The sequence below is a fragment of the Hippopotamus amphibius genome, chromosome 12, assembly GCF_030028045.1.
Source record: "Hippopotamus amphibius kiboko isolate mHipAmp2 chromosome 12, mHipAmp2.hap2, whole genome shotgun sequence".
Taxonomy (NCBI): Eukaryota; Metazoa; Chordata; class Mammalia; order Artiodactyla; family Hippopotamidae; genus Hippopotamus; species Hippopotamus amphibius.
In genome coordinates this window covers 33,238,060-33,260,395 of record NC_080197.1, presented here as the reverse complement: position 1 = coordinate 33,260,395, position 22,336 = coordinate 33,238,060, and the positions used below count along the sequence as shown (strand labels likewise).

Genomic DNA, 22,336 nt, shown 5'->3' with positions numbered 1-22,336 from the left:
ATGCTGTTATTATCTAATTTAGTTGATATTCTCCCTAACAGAGATTCCAGGTCCAGACTTTCCATCCTCTACTCATAAATCAGGTCACCATTTTTGCCGATGAGTCTAATTATTAGTTAATATCCTTTCTCCTGGAGAAAGCTCCTACAGCATAAGCATAGTCTTTAGTTTGAACTTTCCAGAAGCTAAGTTTTATGGTTCATTTTATCAGGGATAGGAAATCTAAAAGCCCACATTTTGCTTTTGGCCCACCTATATTTTGCTTACTTAAAAAGTGTACTTAACAAAGGTGGCCAACAGCTTACAGAATAAACTGAATAGCACAGCTTCCTCTCCCAAGTTGTGTCTACTTTGTGGACACGTCAAAGAGAGGCTGGTATTTACTTGTCTGCAAGGAGGCAACTCAGATGGTCTTGAACTCATCCAGTGCCCAGATGACCAGCACTGAGCAGCCTGCCTCCTGCCACTGGAAGGAGAGAGAAGCTCAACTCTGGCCAAAGTGCTCCCAGACTGCCCCACGTGCCAGTGGAGACCCTGCCTTTTGTCACCAGCTGGTACCCTTTACTCTCTGTCTGTGCAGGTCCTGTCCCTTTGCCTCTTTCCTCTTCATCCTGCCCTGGCTCCCCTTATGCTGCCCGGAATATTGGAGCTGCTGTGTAATCTGACTGTTCAGCATCTAGGGAGGCGGGGCGGCCATGGGCTGGGAGCAAGGCTCTCATTCACATTCAGGGGCCAGGCCCAAGGCATTCTTTTAATCTCATTAAACTCGGGAGGAATGAGGCTGCATGAATTGAATGAGATACAGTATTAATTTTTGCAGGCATCTGCACCATTAGCAGCCAAGACCCAGGCTCAGTGTGACCTAAGGGTTTTTAGGGAGGGAATCTGTCCCTGGATGGTCTAGGAGCTACGGGGGGCGGGGGAGAGGGGGTAGAGAGAGAGAGAGAGAGGACAGAGATATGGGGAAGGCGTGAGAGTGAGAGGCAGAGGGAGAGAGGGAAGCCTAGAGAACCAGGACCTTTGCACAAGGCTCAGCTGGCTGCTACAAGGTGATGGCAGGAGAGCCTGTTCATCAAGCATGTCTGTCCCCTGCCCTCCTGCTGACCTGAGCACTGCGTTCATGACCAGCGGTGACTCTGTGAGTCCTTCCTCCCTTTTAGAGCCTGAGCCTTAATCCCTCAGCTCTCATTCATCCACCGATTGTTTTATTCAGTGCCTAACCTCTACTGATCATCATGGGTTTATCCACAGACCCTCCCTTCTCTTTATTCCTTCCTTGCTTTCTTTCACTCAGCAAATAGGGTTTGAGCATCCTCTGTGTGCTGGACCCTGTTGTGGGTGCGGAGGTGAGAGAAGACAGACATGGCTCCTGTCTTTGTGGAGACTGTTGTCTGCCTGGGAGAAGGACACTAACCAAAGAACCAGGCACAAGAATGTGTGATAACTGACAGTATTAGTGCTGGGAAGAGAGGATTCAGCATCTTTATCAGGTGTGGATGGGGGTGGGACTGGGCAGTGATGTTGGAGGATGCTGCGGGGACCTACTTGCTGCGGGATGAAGAGGAGGTGGCCAGGTGGGCCACAGAGGGCAGGCATTCTGGGCAGAGGGAGAGCACATACACAGGCCCAGTGGAATAAGGAGGTGCCTACACTTCTTGACTCACGCTTGCTAGGAAGTTTCCTCTAAATTATATTCACACAGAGACTAACCACATGCGTATGAGAACTTAATATACAATGAAAGTGGCAAATCAAGGGGACAGGATGAAATATTAAATAGATGGTATTGGGGATGTTTGCTCATTATTTGGAGAAAAATAAAACTCGAAGCCCAGCTAGTACGACATACAGAGATGGAATCCAGGTGGACTAATGGCCTCAGGTGAAAGTTTGGAGAAGATCCTTGTGCTGGTTAAAACTGATCAGCGGCTAATATGTAGGACATACCAAGCACATGTGCAAAGTAATAGAAAAATGACAGGAACTTCCATGGAAAAATGAGTAGCAGAGAAACCCAGCAGGCTGATGGGCAGATGAAGAGATGCTTGATGATTTTTTACCTTGTTTCCCTTCAGAGGACTCATTTTATCATCTCATCTTTACTTTCCTTTCTTTTTCTGGACTGAGATTCTGCAGCACCTTAACTTTAGCCGTTTTTGGAAGACAAGAGACACTGGATCCAGGAGGGAGTTGGGGAGTTGCCTCCCTGACCTGACCTGACTCAACTCCTTGAGACGAGCAGTGATCTTGGGCAGCCACCAGGTGGCGCTCCAGACCTCCCCAGCTCAGAGCTCGGGAAAGGAAAGATTCTCCGGAGGGTACAGCTCATTTATCAACAGAATAAGGAAAAGCAGCCAACTTTTGGAATTGCCAGCCAGAAGGCACAAAATGTTCCTCCTGAATCTGTAAGGTAGAATTCTGCTTCTCTTGCGATTCCTGAGTACCTCTCCGGGGCTTCCTCAGGAAGAATTCCTTCCCCTCCCCTGGGGATGTCCTGAGGGGCACCGGACGGGGACTGGTCCTGCCAGGCCCCTGCGCGCTTAGGACCCGTAGGGGTGGCTACAGAGGGGCGGAAAAAGGCGGCTCCTCCGCTCAGAGTCTCTGTGTGGCTGGGCGGCCTCCCACAGGCTCCGGGCTTGCGGGCAGACCCGTGAGCTCTCAGGGTTCACGGGCTCGGGTCGGGACGTGTCTCTGAGGTACCAGGCTGCCTTCGCTCGCCTTTGGCGTCGGGGTGAGTCAGAGGCCCCTGACTCGCCGGGGGCGTGTCCTCTGCCCTGGGGGTGGAGCTGCAGGCTGGACGGGCCAGGTGCTCGTGGCTGAGGACCTCCCCCCGCCCCGCCTCCCATCCCCCCTCCACTGATGAGGGAGGGGAGCTGGAGGATAAACTCCCAGCCTCCTCCCCTGGGCGGGGGACAATGCTGAGGAGTGTCCGCACAGCCCGGCAGAGCGCCAGTTATGGGAGCAGCCAGCTCATCTACACACCCTCTGTTGGTCTCTCCTCCCAGCATCCTTCCTTCTGTTTCCCTCACTGGCTTCCCAGGTCACCTCCCAGAGAAACCCCTTGCTCCCAGATCCTTGCCTCAGGTTTGCTTTTCGGGAATTCAAACTAAGAGAGCAGAAGAATTAGCGGCATTTGGTGAGCAGCTCAGATGCTTTCAGAGTGCGTTTACAAGAGAGAAAAAGAAGAAGCAGATGGAGAAAAGGACCCCGACGGACCCCCCTCAATGCCATGAGCTAACCTCAACTCTTCATTCTTGCAGGCCGTTGTTCTGAGAATCTCTTGTTCAAACATCCAGTTACTCTGGGATGCAGAAACTTCAAAACTCTTTGGAAGACCATCATTGTGAAAGAGAAATCCAGGTTGGACATTTTCAGTGGCCTCCACTCTGCCCTGTTCACAGGGACCCCCCCACCCCCCAGCCACTCAGATACCACCTGAGGTGTGAGCCTGGTTTATACAATATTCACAGGGTGATATTCTTTCCCCTGAGCTCATAATGGCTTCTGACATTTTGATGCCAGCATTTTGGAGGCACACGGAGTACTGAGAGTTGAAACCCAAGGGGCAAAGGCTCCCCAGTTCCATTTCAGAACCCTCCGGATGTATTCTTTTGTGAAATTCAGCACCCGGCTCAGGCAAACCTCTCAGCAGACAGTGCTGAAAGAGGTTAATGGTGGGTTTGTATAGGTTGCTCTTGCTCTATTTAGGTCCCTGGAAATGCAAGTGTCAGCACAAAGTATGTTTATGGTTCCATTAAATCACCAGGAAAAAAACACCAAGACAGTTGTAAAAAAAAAGAAAAACAAGGTTGGGTGACTCAGCCTGAATAAATTAAGAACCAAATTTGGTGCAAAACTTGGAATGAGCCAGGAGCCACTCCATTCTCCGGCATCTCGTTGAAAGCTTGTGAACCCCTTTCTCTCATTTTCTCTCTCCCTTTCTCTCTCTCTCTTTTTTTTTGGGGGGGGGTGGGGGAGGTGTTGGTTTCTAAATTTCTGGTGACCTGCCACCCTTGTTTTTAAGGCCCCATAAAGAGGAATTTGTTAGTGTGGAACTTAATAAAAAGGTTCTAGGTAAAATATTTTCCCTTAAAGATGAGATGCATTGTGCAAAAAAACAAAATAAACAAATAAAAAACCCCACCAAAAACATTTGGAAGAGTTCTGAGTATATTTACAATAATTTGTACATACCTCCTTATAGTCTACCGTCTTTATTTGAGTCTTTTAAAATGGTATGGCTACTTGGACAAAACTATAATTTGAAAAGATAGGGAACCCTCTTAACTATTGGTGGCAATGTAAATTGGTGCAGCCATTATGGAAACAGTATGGAGGTTCCTCACAAAACTAACATTAGAGCTACTATATGAGCCAGCAATCCCACTCCTGGGCATATATCCAGACAAAACTATAATTCGAAAAGATACATGCACCCCTATGTTCACAGCAGCACTATTCACAATAGCCAAGACATGGAAACAACCTAAATGTCCGTCAATGGATGAATGAATAAAGAAGATGCGGTACATATACACAATGGAATATTACTCAGCCATAAAAAGAAGTGAAGTAATGCCATTTGCAGCTACATGGGTGGACCTAGAGATTCTCATACTAAGTGAAGTAAGTCATAAAGAGAAAGATAAATACCATGTATTATCACTTATATGTGGAATCTAAACTGTGACACAAATGAACTTATCTAAGAAACAGAAACAGACTCACAGACATAGAGAACAGATTTGTGGTTGCCAAGGGGGAGGGTGGGCGAGGGAGGGTTGCATTGGGAGGCTGGGGTTAGCAGATGCAAACTATTGTATATAGGATGAATAAGCAAAGTCCTACTGTTTAGCACGGGGAATTATATTCAATATCCTGTGATAAACCATAATGGAAAAGAATAAGAAAAGGAATATGTATATGTGTATATATATATGAACAAACACTCACATATGTATATATGTATAACTGAATCACTTTGCTGTACAGCAGAAGCTAACACTAGATTGTAAATTAACTATACTCCAATAAAAAATTAAAAAAAGATGTTCTGGATATTGGTACACAAAGACTACAGACAGCACAATTCCATTTATATAAAGTTTAAAAACTGGGAATAACCGACGTTTGCTATTAGAAATCAGGGTCGTGACTGCTCTTGTGTGTACGGGCAGTAACTGGGAGGGACATGAGGAAGGCTTTGGGGTGCTGGCAACATTTTGTTTCTTGATGGTTACATGACTGTGGTCAGCTTGCAAAACTTCATTGATCTGTGTGCTCACGATCTGTGCACCTTAAACAATTTAAAGTTTATTGATATTGTCCATAGGTTAAATTAAAAAAAATTGTTTTTCATTCTTGCTAAATATACCAGCCCTGCTCTCCTGCTCCACTGGGAATTTCTGCTGGGCACTGGCCGGGCCGGAGACACTGGCCAGGGTGTGATGCCTCCTGGGGTTGTTTGGCAGGGACGCGGGACAGCCTACCTGCGACCTTGGAGCCGTAGGCCACTCCGACCCCACAGATGTTGTTGTTGGCGGCTGCAGAAACTTCCCCGGCACATCGGGTCCCATGGCTGCAGAGAAAAGTAAAGACAAGTCAGACACAGGGTCAAACGACTTGGAGAAGTTTCCTTGAATTCTGTCTGTGGAGCAATCTGGTTCTTTTCCGTGGTTCAGTCTGCCTGGAGCCAGCCCAGGCCCCTGAATTTTCCATCCGTGTCTCTCCTTTCCACCCTTCCAGCTCCCAGCTGCCCTTCCTGCTCTTGCTTGCTTTTCCTGTGAAGCGTCTTCTCAGAACATTTTCAACCTTGAAAGGTGATCTTTACTTTAAAATTGGAAGTGTCTTCCTGTAGAAAACAGTTATAGGCTTTCTGTGAAAAGGAAACACAATCTAGGACAGGTTGGTGCTGGTTGAGACAGCTGATTTTTTTTCTTTTTTTCTTTTTTGGAAGCACTAGAACTGTGGGCTGGTATTTATTTTCAAGGCTGGTTCTGTCCACAGGCTGGTAATGAATGCTGCCTGTCCGTTGTGAGATAAAGGTTATTTACTGTTTTGGATTGTAGCCTCCTTTGAGGACGTATTGAATGCTATAGATTCCCCCTCCTTCCTCTGGGAAAAAACACACAAGCAACCTTTTGCCTTCAATTTCAAGGGTCCACGGAAACTTTGAGGCTGACCAGATTAAGTATCCCTGGTGTTCGTTAGATCACCTTTCTGAAGTTTGCCGGCCTTACAATTCTGAGCAAGTCCTTCTCAGGGCTTACGTTCTAGAACGTTCTCTGCAATAGACACTGGGATCTCATTAACTTTTTCTGTTTTGCCCCCTTTTCTGTTACACCAGAGGAATCTGGTGTATTTCCCCTCCCCTTGAACTGGGCTGGCCTGGTGGCTTGCTTGGACCCATGGGAGACAGTGGGAGGTTGTCCTCCACCCTTTGGGTCAGATTCCATGCAGAGGAGCTTGGTCTGTTGGATGAGGCCATGCAGGGAGCACAGCCGGGCAACCCCCATTGTTCCAACACCTCAGGTGAGGCCCCTGGAGGCCCTCCTCCTCCAGACCAGCCAGGTCACCCGGTCAGCAGCACGTGGGGAGAGACAGGAACCCCACCTATGTTACAGGTTTGTGAGCTAGTAAATGTTTGTTCTCTTTTAAGTCACTAGGTTTCGGGGCCGTCTATTAAATGGCAATGGGGAACTGAACCCAGCATGAGCTCCAAGTCAATCAGAATGCCGTGTTTTGACCCCAAACAGCATTCAAGATGTGGAGGAGTCCAATGTACACATCACTGGAATCTACCAGCCCCAACCCTGAAAGCCCATCCTAATGGCCCATGAAGCCGCTAAGTACAAAGTCGGCTGCCACAGTGTCAGCTCGGCCTGCGGAGGGGATGGCGGTGGGGGCTGGCTTCCTGCTCACTCTTCACACGGAAGGTGTAGGAAGGGACATAGGGAAGGGGCTTGCCGGCTGTATAGCCCAGGAAGTCCTGAGTTCTGCAGTGTAGACTGTTTGCCACATTCTCTTGGGGCAAGCAAAGCAACTGCACCAGACGTTAAAAAAAATCACATCTGAGGATTGAAATCATATAGACATATTTTCTTTCTCCATATGAACAAAAGTAAATCCTGCCTCCATGCAGGCAACACATCTCACAGACTCCAAATTCCCTTTGGAACGAGAATGAAATCTGTATGCTGTGTCCGAGCACACCTCGTAGGTACCGCAGAGGCCGGCCCTGTGGCCAGAGCTCTGTGAAGACTCCACCTGCTGACGGAGTAGACCCGTCTGCGTGCCTGTCAGTTTTCAGTATATCTCATTTGAGATTTTTGAGAAGGGCCTTAGTTATGGTTTAACTCGATGGCAGAAGCTACCATGGATGTGTCTTTCATGGCCCCTGCCTTATTCTCAGTGTGAAGAAAATGGTAAATAAAATTCCGAAAAACAACATGGAAGTCCACACACATGTATCTATATAAAGTGAAATATACATATACATTTTATATTGATTCATTTGTAGACTTTAAATGTATCTAAGTATATACTTGTACTTATATATTTATAATTGTATACTTATATATTTATATGTATATATACTCATACATTATATATAATCTACACATTATATATTTAAATATATAAAATGGACACCCTATTAAGAGGACATGTGTGTACTTTATATACACACACATCTATATGTAAAAATGGAACTTCCACGGATACGGGTTAAATTTGATACTGGCTCCCTTGCTGCTTGGTTCACGCTGAACAAGTAAATATTTGAATAAAAGTTTAAAAAGCAGTACCACATCTAATTCGATGGAGCACTAATTTCCTTACTATTTGAAGGAAATAGTAATTTCCTTACTATTTGATAAAACCCCGCCAGCCTCTCTTTTCCGAGGCCTTGCCTGGAACGGTCGATGCTTTGACTGCCATCTGTGAAGCGCACGATGTGCGGGTGGAGGGGGAGCCCTTCTCCAAGGAGCGAGGAGGACCAATAGCATCTGCCGTGGATGGGCAGTCGTTCCTCACCAGGGACCACAATCAGTGCTTTTCTTCCCGCACCCCCTTTACCCCTTGTGGGAGTGGGTACTGCTTCATTTCACAGATGTCAAAGCTGAGTCTCTGAAGCCCCGGGCCAGGTCTGAGACCCAGGCTCAGCTACTGGACCACCCACCACCCTCCTACCCTGTGACAGAACTTCTCTGCCCTAAAACCGCTCACGAGAGCCTGGAGGACAAAATTGTGTGAAATTCCTTGAGCAGATTAAAGACACTGAATGCTTCCATATACTTAATTTTGGTCTTTAAGTGGGGAGATGACTGTCTTGGTCCCTCCAGAGGAACATACGGGAAGACACATTTCATTGCTAACTTAGGCGACACATTAATTATAAGCAGGTAGTGGCTCCCTGTAATTGTTTATGACAAGGGCCTCTTCACACCCCTGGGCCTCTGTCCCCACAGCCTTGAGTGCCTTCACTTCTGTCCTATTTCCTGATCGTCTCAGAGAATGTGCTTGCTCTCCTGAATGCCAGGAAAATCCTTTTCCAAGTCCATTTTCATCTGGCATCTTTGCTCTCTAAAGGACATTCAGTAGCTCCCTTTGTGTCTAGAATAAAACATGAGTCTGTCAGAGTGGAGATAGCTTGGGGTGGGGGGGGAGGGGGAGGGACAAATATTGACGGCTTGATTGGCCTCCCTCTTTTTTTTTTTTTTGAAATCAATAAATGTTTATTGATTGGCTGATTGAATAAAAGAGTGCAGGTGAGAAGTCTGATTAGCTCAGAAAAGAGCGGGATTTGGCAAAAAAGATGTTATGTAACAAAATCTGAGTAATTTATAATCTTTTTAAACATATTCAGAACAAAAGTAATTTAAAAAATAGATTACTGAACAGTGCTCCACTGAAAGGGCAGGAAGACTGATTTTTTAAAATTTAATTGATTAATTAATTAATTAATTTATTGGCTGCATTGGGTCTTCATTGCTGCGTGCGGGCTTTCTCTAGTTGTGGCAAGCAGGGGCTACTCTTTGCTGCGGTGTGTAGGCTTCTCATTGTGGTGGCTTCTCTCGTTGCAGAGCACAGGCCCTAGAGCGTGCGAGCTTCAGTAGTTGTGGCGTGTGGGCTCAGTAGTTGTGGTGAATGGGCTTAGTTGCTACGTGGCATGTGGGATCTTCCTGGACGAGGGAATGAACCCATGTCCCCTGCAGTGGCAGGTGGATTCTTAATCACTGCACCACCAGGGAAGTCCAAGAAGACTGATTTTTGATGAAGATCCAACACGTGTGCTGACCCATATCTGGAGCCCGGAAGACCCAAACGGCTGACTAGGGTTAGTGAGTACTCTCTGGTTCTACGGAACCAAGCCCATAATTTTGTGCTTTAACCAATTAATGGCCTCCTTCTGACAAAGGTCATGGGGGGGGCAAGTGACAGGAGCCAGGGGTGTCACGTTGCCAGAATGGCCCTCTTCTGCTGCCCCCCCACGCCCATGCCCTTGGCAGTGTGATTTTCTTGCTCCTTCGTGAAGAGGTGAAGCACATTTTCCCTCTCCTGAGTCTGGCTGGCCTTGTGACTTGCTTTGGCCAAAAGACTATGGTGGAAGTGATGGGCCTGGCCCTCAAGGGGACTGCAGCTGTTCTTTCTCCTGGAACTGCCCAGGTGCCATGTGGACAAGCCGAGGCTGGCCCGTTGGATGGCGAGAGACTGTCACTCCTTGTGCCTGTCACCCCAGCTCACAGCCAGCTGTCCCCCAGCCAGCCCCCCTGCCACCTGACCGTGGATGCAAGGGCCAGCCAGATCAACAGAACTGTCCAGCTGACCTACAGATCTGTGAGCGATATCTGTGCTCATTGCTTTAAACTATCACATTTGGGGATGACTTGTTATATGGCATTATTTGGCAATAGGTAAATGATACTCTGGATAAGCAAGGCTGCAGGGACAACCCCCGGCTAACCTGTGGAGGGTGCGGTTTAAGCCTGGACCCTGATGATGGCTGCACTGGAGCTTCCTGACAGCCGTGGTGGCTGCCAAGATGTCCAAACAGAAACCCGAGGTCCTGCTCCAACCCAGGGAAGGGGGCACATCTCTGGAGAGACAGCACAGGCACCCCTTCTTCCACATTGCTGGCCTTCCACTAGAGGGGCTGGCCACCCCTCTTGCCCTTTCCAGCCAAGGCCCACATTTCTCTGTGACTTCATTCAGGGCCAGTGTGAGATGGACGGGGCAGTGGGCACACAGCACCTCCCCTTTACTGACACCCATCGTGGGCGGGCATCTTGCCCAGCGTGCTGCAGGCTTTGTTTTATTTAATCCTCACAATGAACTGTCATTATCCCCATTTTAAAGAATGGGACTGGATGCATCAAGATATGAAGCCATGTCTCAGTTCGGAGGCAGAAGCAGAATTCAGGTGCAGGTTTGCTGCTTCTAACACGCTGTGCTTAAGCATGACCCTTGATTAGCATGTATTGCTGATGCTCAGAAACGTGCAGAGAAAAATGTGATGGTTAATTTTATGTGTCAGCTTGGCTGGGCCATCGTGTGCTCAGATATTCGGTCAAACATTATTTTGGGCGTTCCTGTGAAGGTGTTTTTTGGATGAGGTTAACATTTAAATTGGTGGACTTTGAGTAAAACAGATTGTCCTCCCTAGTGTGGGTGGGCTTCGTGCAATCAGTTGAAAGTCTGAATAGAACAAAAAGACCAGCCTTCTCTGGGTGAGAATCGTCCAGCTCTGCTTCCGACTCTCTGGGGTCTCCTGCCTGCCAGCCCACCCTGCAGATTGTGGACTGGCCAGCCCCTGTGGCTGCATGAGCCAATTCCTTATAACAAATCTCTTTCTTTTTATATACATATCTGATTGTTTTTTTTCTCTGCAGAATCCTGACAAATTCAAAAGTTAACTTAGTAGTTTAACCAGCTTTCACTGGTTCTTCAACTAACTCATTGGTTAGTGTCCTTGGCTTAGGTTTTCTGCTACAACATTGTCTGTCTTTGCAACATGATTTTTGTTGGTGACAAAAAATGCTACCTGGTCACCAGGCTCGTTTCCTTTTCTTCCTGGGATCTGGCTAAACTCCATTTTCTAGCCTCCCCCGCACGTGCATGTGGCCACGTGACTGAATTTCAGCTGATGTTAAGTGAGCAACGGGATGTGTGCCGTTTCCAGGCCCAGCTCGTAAAAATCCCAAGAGCCATTGTCCATGCTCTTTCCCCCGTGGAGTTGGATGCGGACAGGTAGAGTAAAGAACAAAGGACAAGTAGAGTAAAGGACATCTATCCTATTTGTCATGGAGACTCTAGTCACAATAGAAAACTAAACAGAAGAGCAAATATGTAGTAAAGTTATGGTCCCCCGTCCAATCCCCACCTTCCGGCAACTATGGAAATGTATCCTTGACTTCATGACTTGGAGGAGAGCTGTTCTACCAGCAGTGCATGGAGGGGCTGATCGACAGGTGAACAATAAATACACCTTTATTGTGTTAAGTCACTAAGACTTGGGGATGTATTTGTTACAGCTGCTGGAATAACATGAACTAGTGCACTTTGGCTTTATTCTTGTTGGATGGTTCCACCATATTATTAGATGCTACCTGGTTTCTTTTCTAGAAGGAGAAACTCAAATAGTAAATAAGCAAAATAAACTAATTTGAAGGGTGACACAAATCCCAAAGGAGTGTGTGGGTGACAAGGATCAGAACAAATCTGTCTTTGAAGAATAGGAAAAAGCCTGTCTTGTCTGACCTACTAATCTGTGCTTCTTCCTAGGTTTGCTCTGTGTACGGGAGATGCTTGCGGCATTTGTGGATTTAATGCACACTCTGAGTCTGGTGTGTAGAAGTGTGCTCTTGATGGCACTGGGCCTGGCTGATACTTTAGTGCTTCCATTCTGGCTCAGTTTATTATTGATATTGAAAAATATGAAATTAAAAAAATTACAAATTCATTGAATAACAGTGAATTTCAGATGGCGATCACCCAAGTCTATCAAAGTCAAGTGTTTTCCATACCTTAGATTTTTTTTTTTGGGTTGGCTATATGATAGTTTATTCAACCAGAACTCAATTAATAATAATTTGGTTGTTTTTACTCTTTAGTTAATACAAATGAATAGGCTTGTGTATATAGGTACAGTTACTCTTTTGTCATATTTGATAAGTCTTTTTTTGTGAATGAGTTTAAGGGAAAATATAGATGTTATTTTTTTCCTCCAAAATTGTTTAATATATATCTCTAAAAAATGATGATATCCTAAATAACCACAAGCATTATCACACATAATTAACAAAATGACAGTTGGTTTTCAGGGAGAGCAAGAAGAGAAAGCCATTTCTGTGGTGCTAAGGATGAGAACTAAGGCGATGGCATTGTGCAGAGAAACAGGAAATTGATTCAGAGGGCAGTTGGGGCTGCTATTCAGCAGGACTTGGTGTATAATGAGCGCTTCTATTGTGGGGTTTTTAAGATACCTTCAGTTTCCCTGGGAGGGTAAATGAAATCTCTTTCATCATGCACCTACTTTCATCCTATTATAGTCCATGTGGTTTTTAATTGTAAAGCATATGCCTTGAGGAAAATGAACCCTCGAGGGAACAGAGGACAGGCGAGTAAAGAACATTTACCCTATTTGTCATGGAGACTGTGGTCACAACAGAAAATTAAAAAGCAGAGCAAATATGCAGTAAAGTTATGGTCCTCAGTCCAACCCCACCTTCCTGAGCAAAGCAAGTACGGAGTTCTGTCCACGGCCGGCCAGGGCATCCCAGACATCTTTATGGCCAAAGGAGTCAGTAACTACAAGGGCACAACCCATGTGTTTTACACTGGCATAAATTTTTAAAAAAATTTTATTTTTTAAAATTTGGCTGTGCCGTGTAGCTTGTGGAATTGAACCTGGGCCCTGGCAGTAGAAGTACAGAGTCCTAACCACTGGACCACCAGGGAATTCCCTAGATTATTATTATTTTTTTTTTAATTTTTATTTATTTTTATTTTATTTATTTTGGCTGTGTTGGGTCTTTGTTGCTGTGCATGGGCTTTCTCTAGTTGCGGCGAGTGGGGGCTACTCTTTGTTGTGGCACATGAGCTTCTCATTGTGGTGGCTTCTCTTGTTGTGGAGCATGGGCTCTAGGCTTGCAGGCTCCAGTAGTTGTGGCACGTGGGCTCAGTAGTTGTGGCTCACAGGCTTAGTGGCTCCAGGGCGTGTGGGATCTTCCCGGACCAGGAACTGAACCCATGTCCCCTCATTGTAGTGGCTTCTCTTGTTGTGGAGCGCAGGCTCTAGGCATGTGGGCTTCAATAGTTGCGGCACACAGGCTCAATAGTTGTGGTGCATGGGCTTAGTTGCTCCGTGGCATGTGGAATCTTCCCAGAGCAGGGATTGAACCCATGTCCCCTGCCTTGGCAGGCAGATTCTTAACCACTGCGCCACCTAGGAAGTCCTAAAATTTACTTTTTAAACTGAAATTTCTGAGGTTTATTCATGAATTCTGGTGCATTCATTTTCAGTGCTCTGTTATAGTTTGTTTATAAGTATGCTGCAGTTTACTTACTCATACTCCTAGGGATAGGCACTTTGGTTGTTTGTGATGTGCTTGCTATTACACATAATTTGAAAAGAAACATTCTTGTATAGTATATCCTCGAGCACATGTGGGAGAGTGTCTCTGGGGTATGTACAGCCGGTGAGAATAGGCTGTGTGGATACATACGACCTCTTGCAGAGTGGCAGAGTTCCTGTTGCTCAACATCCTTGTTAACATCTAGTATCATCAAACTTTACTGTTTTTGGTAAAGTGGTGTCTCATTGTTTAATTTTGCGTCTTCCTCATCACTAGGAAGATTGAGCATCTTTTCACACGTGAATTGGTCCACATGTTCTCTTCTCTTAATCATCTGTGCATGAGCCTTGTCCATTTTCTTTCTCTTATCTTTTTTTCATTGATCTGTGGCTGTTCTTTATATATTTTGAACACTAATCCTTTCTTTTTTTTTTTTTTTCATAAAACTTGTTGCATGTATCTTCTTCTGGCCTGTGGCTTGTTTTTCAGCTTCGTTTGTTGTGACTTGTTGAACAAAAGTATTTAGTTTTAGTGTGGTCAGGTTTATCAATCTTTTCCTTTTCCTTGTAGCTTAGTGTCTCGTTTAAAAAATCCATCTCTATCCCAGGATTGTAAACATGTGTTCTTAGTTTTTAATTCTAAAAGATTTATATACATTTAGGTATTAATTCTCCTGGAGTTTATTTGTGCTTGGTGTGTGAGGTGGATGCCTATTTTCTCATATAAACAACTAGAACTGTTTATTGAATAGCATCACATCATCTTTTCCTTGTTGTTTTTATGGCCATCTTGGTCATATATTAAGCCTCTCTTTATGTGAGGGTCTGTTTCTTGGGTCTCTATTCCATTTCTTTGATCTTTTTTTCCTCTTCTTATGCTAACCTTGCTCTCTCATGATTATTATGGCTTTATAATATTAATGTATATTTTTAGGTTGCAATTGGTTTCTTTTCATAGTCATGTTAATTTTTGTTTGTCTTTCTCATATCATTAATTTTTCTTTTTAAGCAGATGTCATCCATGTGTTTGTTGCTCTGAGCAAACTGAACATAACTTATTTTAAGTCTTCTTCAAGACTCCGTAAAATTAATTTCACCTGGTATGAATTCACACCCTGATTTTTTCATTTTGTGGGATGTCTTTTTTTTTTTTTCACATATATCGGAATTTTGGTTCGCAGGCTAATTTTTAGTCGGAGACTTTTTTCCTCTTCTTGCTCTCTCTTCCTTTGTGTTCCTTTCTGGCTGTTGGTCCTACAGTTGTTTTCATGGACTCCTTGGTTCTGTATCTGACAGCCAGGGCTGTGGAGGCACAGAGTTATTGGGGATAAGGTGGATTCACTCAGCAAGACGGTGGCCAGCTTGGCCATGTTCATGGACACGAGGCTGACATTGTCCTCTAGTCTCCAATCTGCCCTGATAGACAGATTCTTAGACAATCAAAGTTCCATGAAGGCCAGCTGCAGTCTTTTCAGCCATGTCTTTGGAGGAGGATGCTTCAATGTTAGATATATTGAGGCTGAAATGCAGAGAGTACCCAGCTAATCTGGCATCAGTCACGTGACTGGCTAATGTCCAGTGTGCTCCACAGGGTAAGACCTTGAGGTCTCAAGAGCCCAAAGGTTTAGATGGGTGATAATGTGTAGCTGCTTCTGGGGAAACCCCACCAGGGTCTGCTGAAACCACCGGTGCTTCCTGAAGACGTGAAGAGGCTCTCCATCCGCCTGGAGCTACAAGCTGGACTGCTCCGCTTCCCCGACAGATCAACCTTGTCTCACGCATACAAGCTGTCTTTGGATATAGCTCCTCTTTCCATCAGCAGTGCAGAAACACAGGCACCAGACTCTCGCCAGAAAGTTTAACCTTGAGCTGACTGTTACCTAGTTTCTGTCAAAAGCTCAGGCGAGAGAATGGATGTCTGAGAAAGAATGCCGGGGCCATCCATTTATTCCTTTGGCACAACCTTTCCTCACTTTCTGTCTAGTTGGAGAACCTGTGATTTAGATCCTGTAGAAATCCTTTCACTGAATTTCACGATTACATTTGCTGCCATTTAGATAGTGCCTACCAGGTGCCACACTCTGCGCCAAGTCTCTGTATACATATCTCTAGTTCCCCATGCAAACCTCCAAGGTGGAATTTTAGTCCCATTTTACAGATAGGGAAAACTGATTCAGGGTCACTTATTCCTTACCAAGCTATCAATATACCACTGCATTTGTCCATTATAGCATACTATATTTTTCTCTCTTAAGAAAAGAATAATTGCCACCCGAGGACCATAAAATCCCCCCATATGGCAAACATTAGTTTCCAAAATAGAAATGATTATAACAACACACAAATATTTCTTCTGCAATCTATATAATTATCTCCATAACTCCCAAATCTGTGTTATGTCCATTTCTTTTAGCTGAAAGGAAAAATTTAAATAATGAAAACTTGTGTAATCCAGGTAGGGGACTAGAAATTTTTTAAAAAGACTCACAACTTTGTGGTATTTCTCCAGTGGCTCAGAAGAGCTCACAAAATTAAACTGTGTTGGATTTCACTGTGCTCTGGTTTGGATAGAGAGAGGGGATTGATTACAAACCTTTGAGCTAATACCGGCTTATGAGGAAGTCTCAACGCTCACATGAAATAAAAACTTAGATTAGGTCTTTGAAGACAGTCTGGATTTTATTATCCAGGAGGTGATTTCAGAATTAGTCCTTAAAGACAGAAGGGAAAGATGTTCGTCTATTTCTAAACCATTACGTGTCACCAGGGTAAAATATCAGTTTCCATCACTGTGCTAATAGCCAACCAGAGAGGGCATTTTTCTCACATGTTCTCCTTTGGTCTGTCGTATTGGGTTCTTCAAAATGAAATATGACTTTTAATTAAAAAAAGTTAATCACTGAAACTCTTTCTTGTTTGAAGGTTTAACTAATGCTATCAATTAAACGTGCTCACGTAGAGATAGACGACTGTTGGCATCCATTTATCCATCCTTCCCTTAATTTTGGTTGCTTCAGTAATAAATGTCTTCTCTCTTCCTGAATTTACAGTAAACTTTTTGTGGCCAGGAATTGCATCTAATTCAGAATCTCTTACTCTTTAGGGCATAATAGATAGAGCATGCTGCACCCAGTGATGCTCTGTAAATATTGCCGATGGTGGGGATGACATTTCAGTGCTGCATGCTTGTCAAAGAAATGCTGTGCAAGAAAGGTTTTTATGGACAGCGGCACAGTAATGGAATACAGATCTGCAATGCATCACCGAACACTGACCTAAAATCCAGCGAGACTGGAAGATTATTGACAAAGCGTGAGCTGCAAACCTTGGGAGAAGCAGGCAGCTCTAAAATGGACAGATGTCAAGGCCACTCAGCATCTTGGCATGGCTGAGAAGGTATGCCACCTGAGCATCAACCAGCCAACTAATGTTTATTGAATGCCAGAAAAAAATGTGATACTAGATCCTGATACCTCACAGCAAATCACTTGTAGCTGTGTTGCATATTATCAATGCTTATTAAATATGTATTATTTTCTACCTTTTTGCAGCTCAGGTTATTCTTGCTACTGTGGCTGTTATTATTTTCCTTGGCCGTCTGTATTTCTCTGATGGCAAGCTAGGAGGAAATTACACTCCTTTTCCAAATTTCTCAACTGTGTTTCAAATACATCCCTGGAGCACAGATACCGCGTATAATTATTAAATGGTTCACAGTAGAATAAAGGCACTTGCTCTGCTGAAAAAGGAATAATCCTACAAAATCAAATTAAGCACAGGGCAAGGAATTCTAATATACATATCCCCTAAAAGCAGTTCCGCGTATGTATGAAATTTGCCTTCATAAAGAGTCCTCGGCTTGGAGTTTTAAGTATGTTCTTAAAGAAACGTACACTTGAAGGAAAACAAGTGAACCTATAAGCACAGAGAGGAGACACGATGGTTTAAAGTGTGAGGAAAGCCCAGGGGAGACACACTGCTATCCACTCAGTTTGCCAAACACAGGGAAGGTTTGGCCTGCTGTTCTTGAGAGAGTCCCTGCTAGAGCCTTGTATTGTCTACTTTACACGGCAGTGAGAAGCCCGTGATGGAGAGCACGGGCTTTTCTGGCAGGAATTGCCTCTGAGTTCTAACTGGCCTGTGTGGCAGGCAGTGTGGCTGGAGCAGCAGCAGCAAACCCACTGCTGGTCAGCACCAGGTGGCCCTTCATTGGAGTTCGGTGCCAAAACTAGCTTATCCAAGAGCCCTGAGTCTGCTGAGCAAAGATGCGATGTTGGGTTTGGTGCCCATCCCCAGAAGAGAACACCTGAAGAAACTGGCAGCCTTGGGTTGCACAGCTGGCCGGAGGCTCATGCTGCCCGGGCAGTAAACCCTGCTCCAGCCACGGGCAAGTGCTGGAGGTGCTCAGAGCCTCTGGGCAGCGGCATTCCTGGAGTGCAATGGGAGAATGGTCCTTGTCTACACTCCAAGCCCAGTTTCCAACCCAATCACAAGATGTCTCTTCTTTTCTCCTAGCAACCTGTCCAAACCTTTCACGCTCACCTCCTCTATGAAGCTTTCTCGGATTGCTGCCCTCTGCACCAGTCTCTAACCTCCTGACCAGTTATCCAGGCTGCCACTTGAACACGTCTATACCTCCTGCCTCTGCTTCTTAGCCTAAATTGTACCCTCACCCCAGAATACATTCCCCTCCCTTCTCAACTCTACCAAGTACCTTCATTCAAATCCTGGACCAAATGCTACCTCTTCAAGGAAGCCTGTCCCTGTTTCCCTGGCCTGAGATAACTTTGAATTTCTCCACACTCTCCAAAGCACCTTTATTATGAGGCAGTGCTTGCAATGGCCCCTCACTGGTGTCAAATTCTGTCTCTCCCACTTGTTAGCTGTGTGACCGTGCACATGTTGCTTAATCTTTTCGTGCTGCAGTTTCCAAAGTGGGGATACAATGTTCACTCCTAGTTCAGAGGGTTGCGTTGGGAATTAACATACCCAAAGCACTAAGACAGTAACTAACAGGCGTTAGCTTTCCTTGTACCATTTCAGCCCTAGTGGCTACACGTAGCACTGTAGTCATTTGAGCTGCTGTCACCACCTTGTGGGACACTGCAAGCTCCTCAGAAGCTTACCCACCAAAACGACTCGTTTCATGAGTACCAAGTTAAAGGCCCGGTTCTGTTTCTCTCTTTGTACGCCCTATGCTTTTAACATTTACTTCTTGTCATAGGAAATATCGCAATAGACAAAAGTAGAGTGAAATCTCATGTAACCATCATCCAGGTGTAACAATTATTAACTCATGACCAATTATATTTCCTTTAACCACCCCCCCTTTACTCTCTTTCCTCCTCCATAAGCACCTAGTTATACTGAAAGAAATACTAGGCATAATATTTCATCCAAGAGAGAATTTCTAATAAATTTATCTTACACTCAAGGGAAGGATGCTATTTTCATATTCTCTGTGTGCCAAGCAGGAATCACCTTCAGGACAGATCCAACTTTTGGGGCCATAGATCCTCTCAGTGCTATGGCCTGAGCTTTGACCTGCCCCCCTCGCATCATCACTTACAACAGTAGTTCTGTGTTGCGAGGCCGTGATGTGAGCCGTGGAACCATCCAGTCTTGGTAATAACAAGCCATGATGGATGAGGACCTTTGAAAATGACTTGATAATTGTGAAAAACCCCATTTATCGGCCAAAGGGGCTACTGTGTCTTGAGTCACTGGTTCCCTAAGAGACAAGGATCGTACTCGCCTGACTCACAATGGCTGTGTCTCAGGCTATTGGACGCTTGGGGGTCTCACTGCTGGCAGTGAAGAATTTCATTGCCATGAGCACTCATTTAGTCCTAGAGGATTTTAGCCAGTGTAAAACTGAACTTTCAAGAACAAGTGTGCGAAGGAAATTATTTAAGATAGAGGACATCTCCATTTTTGCTTTCACTTTTGTTTAAAGAATATTTGTACAGAATATTATCACACAGGAAGACTTACTTGTGGGGGGTTGTGTTTGGGTTCAGAAAATGGGGTGGGGGAACCACTCTGTTGGTTATATTTTTGTGCCTGGATCAATCCGTCGAGGATGAATTTCGTAGCTACTAGCTGCAGAGAGAAGGCGAGCAGCTGGCACAGGTCCTGCTGCTGGCCTTTCTGACGGCGTGTGGACAGCTGGTGACCGATGGTGCTGAAGCCAGGCCAGGCCTTGTGGTCCTTCTCAGCACAAGGTTCCAGGTCGCCATTAATAATTGCATCTCGCCCCTGGCTTGGTGACTTCTATTTGGTGACTTCGCAACCCTGTGTCTGAAAATGGTTTATTAGCGAAGGCTATGCAAGGATCTAGGGTTGTAAGTCACGGTGGGTAAGAGACACTTCAATTCAAAAGTTCTCTGACCTTTTTTATACACTCTCACCCCCTAAACCCTTCCAAATCTTGCATGATGATTTTAAAGCTGCAGATTAGGTTGATAGAAAGCGAACTGTGCTCTTGGATATTATCCATGATCTTTTAAAAATGTTACAAATTTGGATTGTGTTTTCCCCTTTATTCTTTTCTGTATTTTCTGTACTTACCAAGCCCCATGTGCTCTGTCTGTGCCCAGACGTCTCTGGTCAACTTGCTAATTGTAGGAACAGAGTCTAAGCTACCTGGCCACTTTCTGGTCATCATGCTTCTGTCTTTTATAATAAAGATGATGCTTATAAAAGAAGGGTACACTTTGAATTTGGAAACACTTAACGGAGCTTGGGTTCAAGTGTTGACTTTGATATTTACTGGTTGTTTGACAACCTTTTTGAGCCAGTTTCCTTATCATCACACTCAGGGTGACAGCATTTGTTTCTCGCGAGTTTGTCTTGAGAAGTAGAAGAAATGAGTAAAGTGGTGTACACACAATGTATTTTTATATCATTAATTGAAGTTCATATATTCTCACTCAAAAACATCAATAACAGGGAAGCACTAGGTTTAGCACTTAGTCTGTTTTGATTGAGCAAGCCACGTGCCTTAATTTCTTGATATTTCTTACATGTGATCAACCACTTAGGCAAGAATTTCCTTGGAGAAGAAAGAGACGCATTTGCATGCTTGACATCTTACCATGCAAAACTCCCCTGGTTACCACTGGGGAGTTTTGCATGGTAAGATGCCAAACAATATTTCAAACCCAGAATTAATAACACTGTATTGCATTTTTGAAAGTTGCTAAGACAGTAGATCTTAAAAGTCCTCCTCACAAGGGAAAGAGATTTTTTATGCGACTGTGTGTGGTGTCAAATGCTAATTAGACTTATAGTGGTGATCCTTTTGCAGTGTATACAAATGTGGAATCATTATGTTGTACACCTGAACAATTAGACCTCAATAAAAAAAATACCTCAAACCTCTGTCAATTATGCTTACTCTTTTGTCCAAAGGGACTACGTGAACTGTTATAAGGTTACAGCCAAAACACTCTTCAAAAACATATAGACACAAGGCTTCCCTGGTGGTGCAGTGGTTAAGAATCTGCCTGCCAATGCAGGGGACACGGGTTCGATCCCTGGTCTGGGAAGATCCCACGTGCCGTGGAGCAACTAAGCCCATGTGCCACAACTACCGAGCCTGTGCTCTAGAGCCCACGAGCCACAACTACTGAAGCCCATGTGCCACAACCACTGAAGCCCGAGCTCCTAGGGCCCGTGCTCTGCAACAAGAGAAGCCACCGCTCACCACAACTAGAGAAAGCCTGTGCATCGCAATGAAGACCCAACGCAGCCAATAAATAAATAAATAAATATAAAAAATTATTAAAACAACAACAACAAGCATAGGCACAGACCCATGGGGCAAAAGAGTTCTCTGCAATAGTTTCAACAGATCAAGTAAAACCTGTTTACAATCACCTTGCGGGGGATGGGGGGGCGGGGTTGAGAAAGGATATGTTACTATTCCTATTTTCTTTTTATCTTTAATAAGGTGGCAAATAATTCTTAGTTCAACAGAACAAAAATAGTCAAAAGACAATTCTAGAGGAGCATTGCCATCTTTAAAAAATCAGGAATTTAGAGAATGTAGCCACGAAGAAGGAAACAAATCACAATATAATTTACCAAGGCATTGAGAATATTTCGCTGGTTATACTGAAGCCTAAGAAAACACAACAGAGAGAAATAAAGCCCCACATCTGACGTCCCAGACACCCCAGGAGGCCCCATCTACCTGTTAAACCAGTCGTCCGTGTATCGAGGGTAAGGATAGGGGTCGTTGCTGCTGAAGTCGTAGCTTGCCTCCGCGTTCTGCAAAACACAAGGTGTGTCATTAGGTCATGAAGCCAGAGGCTCGGGCACTAGAGCAGCCAAGAGATGTGACTGTCTTATGACGACGGTCCCTCCGCAGACGGCTGTGTTAACGTTTTCTCTGGACCAGTCCTTGAGGAGGTGACAGAGCAGGTGTGTCTGCAGAGGGTTCTACCCTCCTGTCATCCTCTTTTCCAGGCTCCCTCATCCCATCCTGTTCCAGGCCCTCAAAGGGTCAGCAAATTTGCATCCTGTGCTACCCAGGACTGTCTCCATTTTATGCTGAGTGACCACTTGTGGGTTGGTGGGGCTTACCCAGAAGTTAGGACTCTTGTTACGCTTCCTTGGACTGATGGCCAGAAGGTTCTAGTTCTCACGTCACAAATGAGGCAGCCTCTAGAGTTTTCTTACTTTATGCAGAGCTCACTCCAGCTCCCCGCTTTTGGCTGACAGAGGCTTGCCTCTTTATATTTATGAGTGTTAAATCCA

At 44.9% G+C, this 22,336-nt stretch overlaps 1 protein-coding gene across 2 annotated transcripts in view; it reads right to left on the bottom strand.

The window, feature by feature from the left end:
* Positions 1-22,336, bottom strand: part of PCSK2 (proprotein convertase subtilisin/kexin type 2) — a 217,953-nt gene that overhangs the window by 30,973 nt on the left and 164,644 nt on the right. For both annotated transcript variants that reach the window (XM_057702750.1, XM_057702751.1), the window contains 2 exons: positions 21,771-21,847; positions 5,490-5,578 (listed from right to left, as the gene is read on the bottom strand). In XM_057702750.1, coding sequence (XP_057558733.1) covers positions 5,490-5,578; positions 21,771-21,847 — 166 coding nt within the window. The remainder of the gene's footprint in view (positions 1-5,489; positions 5,579-21,770; positions 21,848-22,336) is intronic.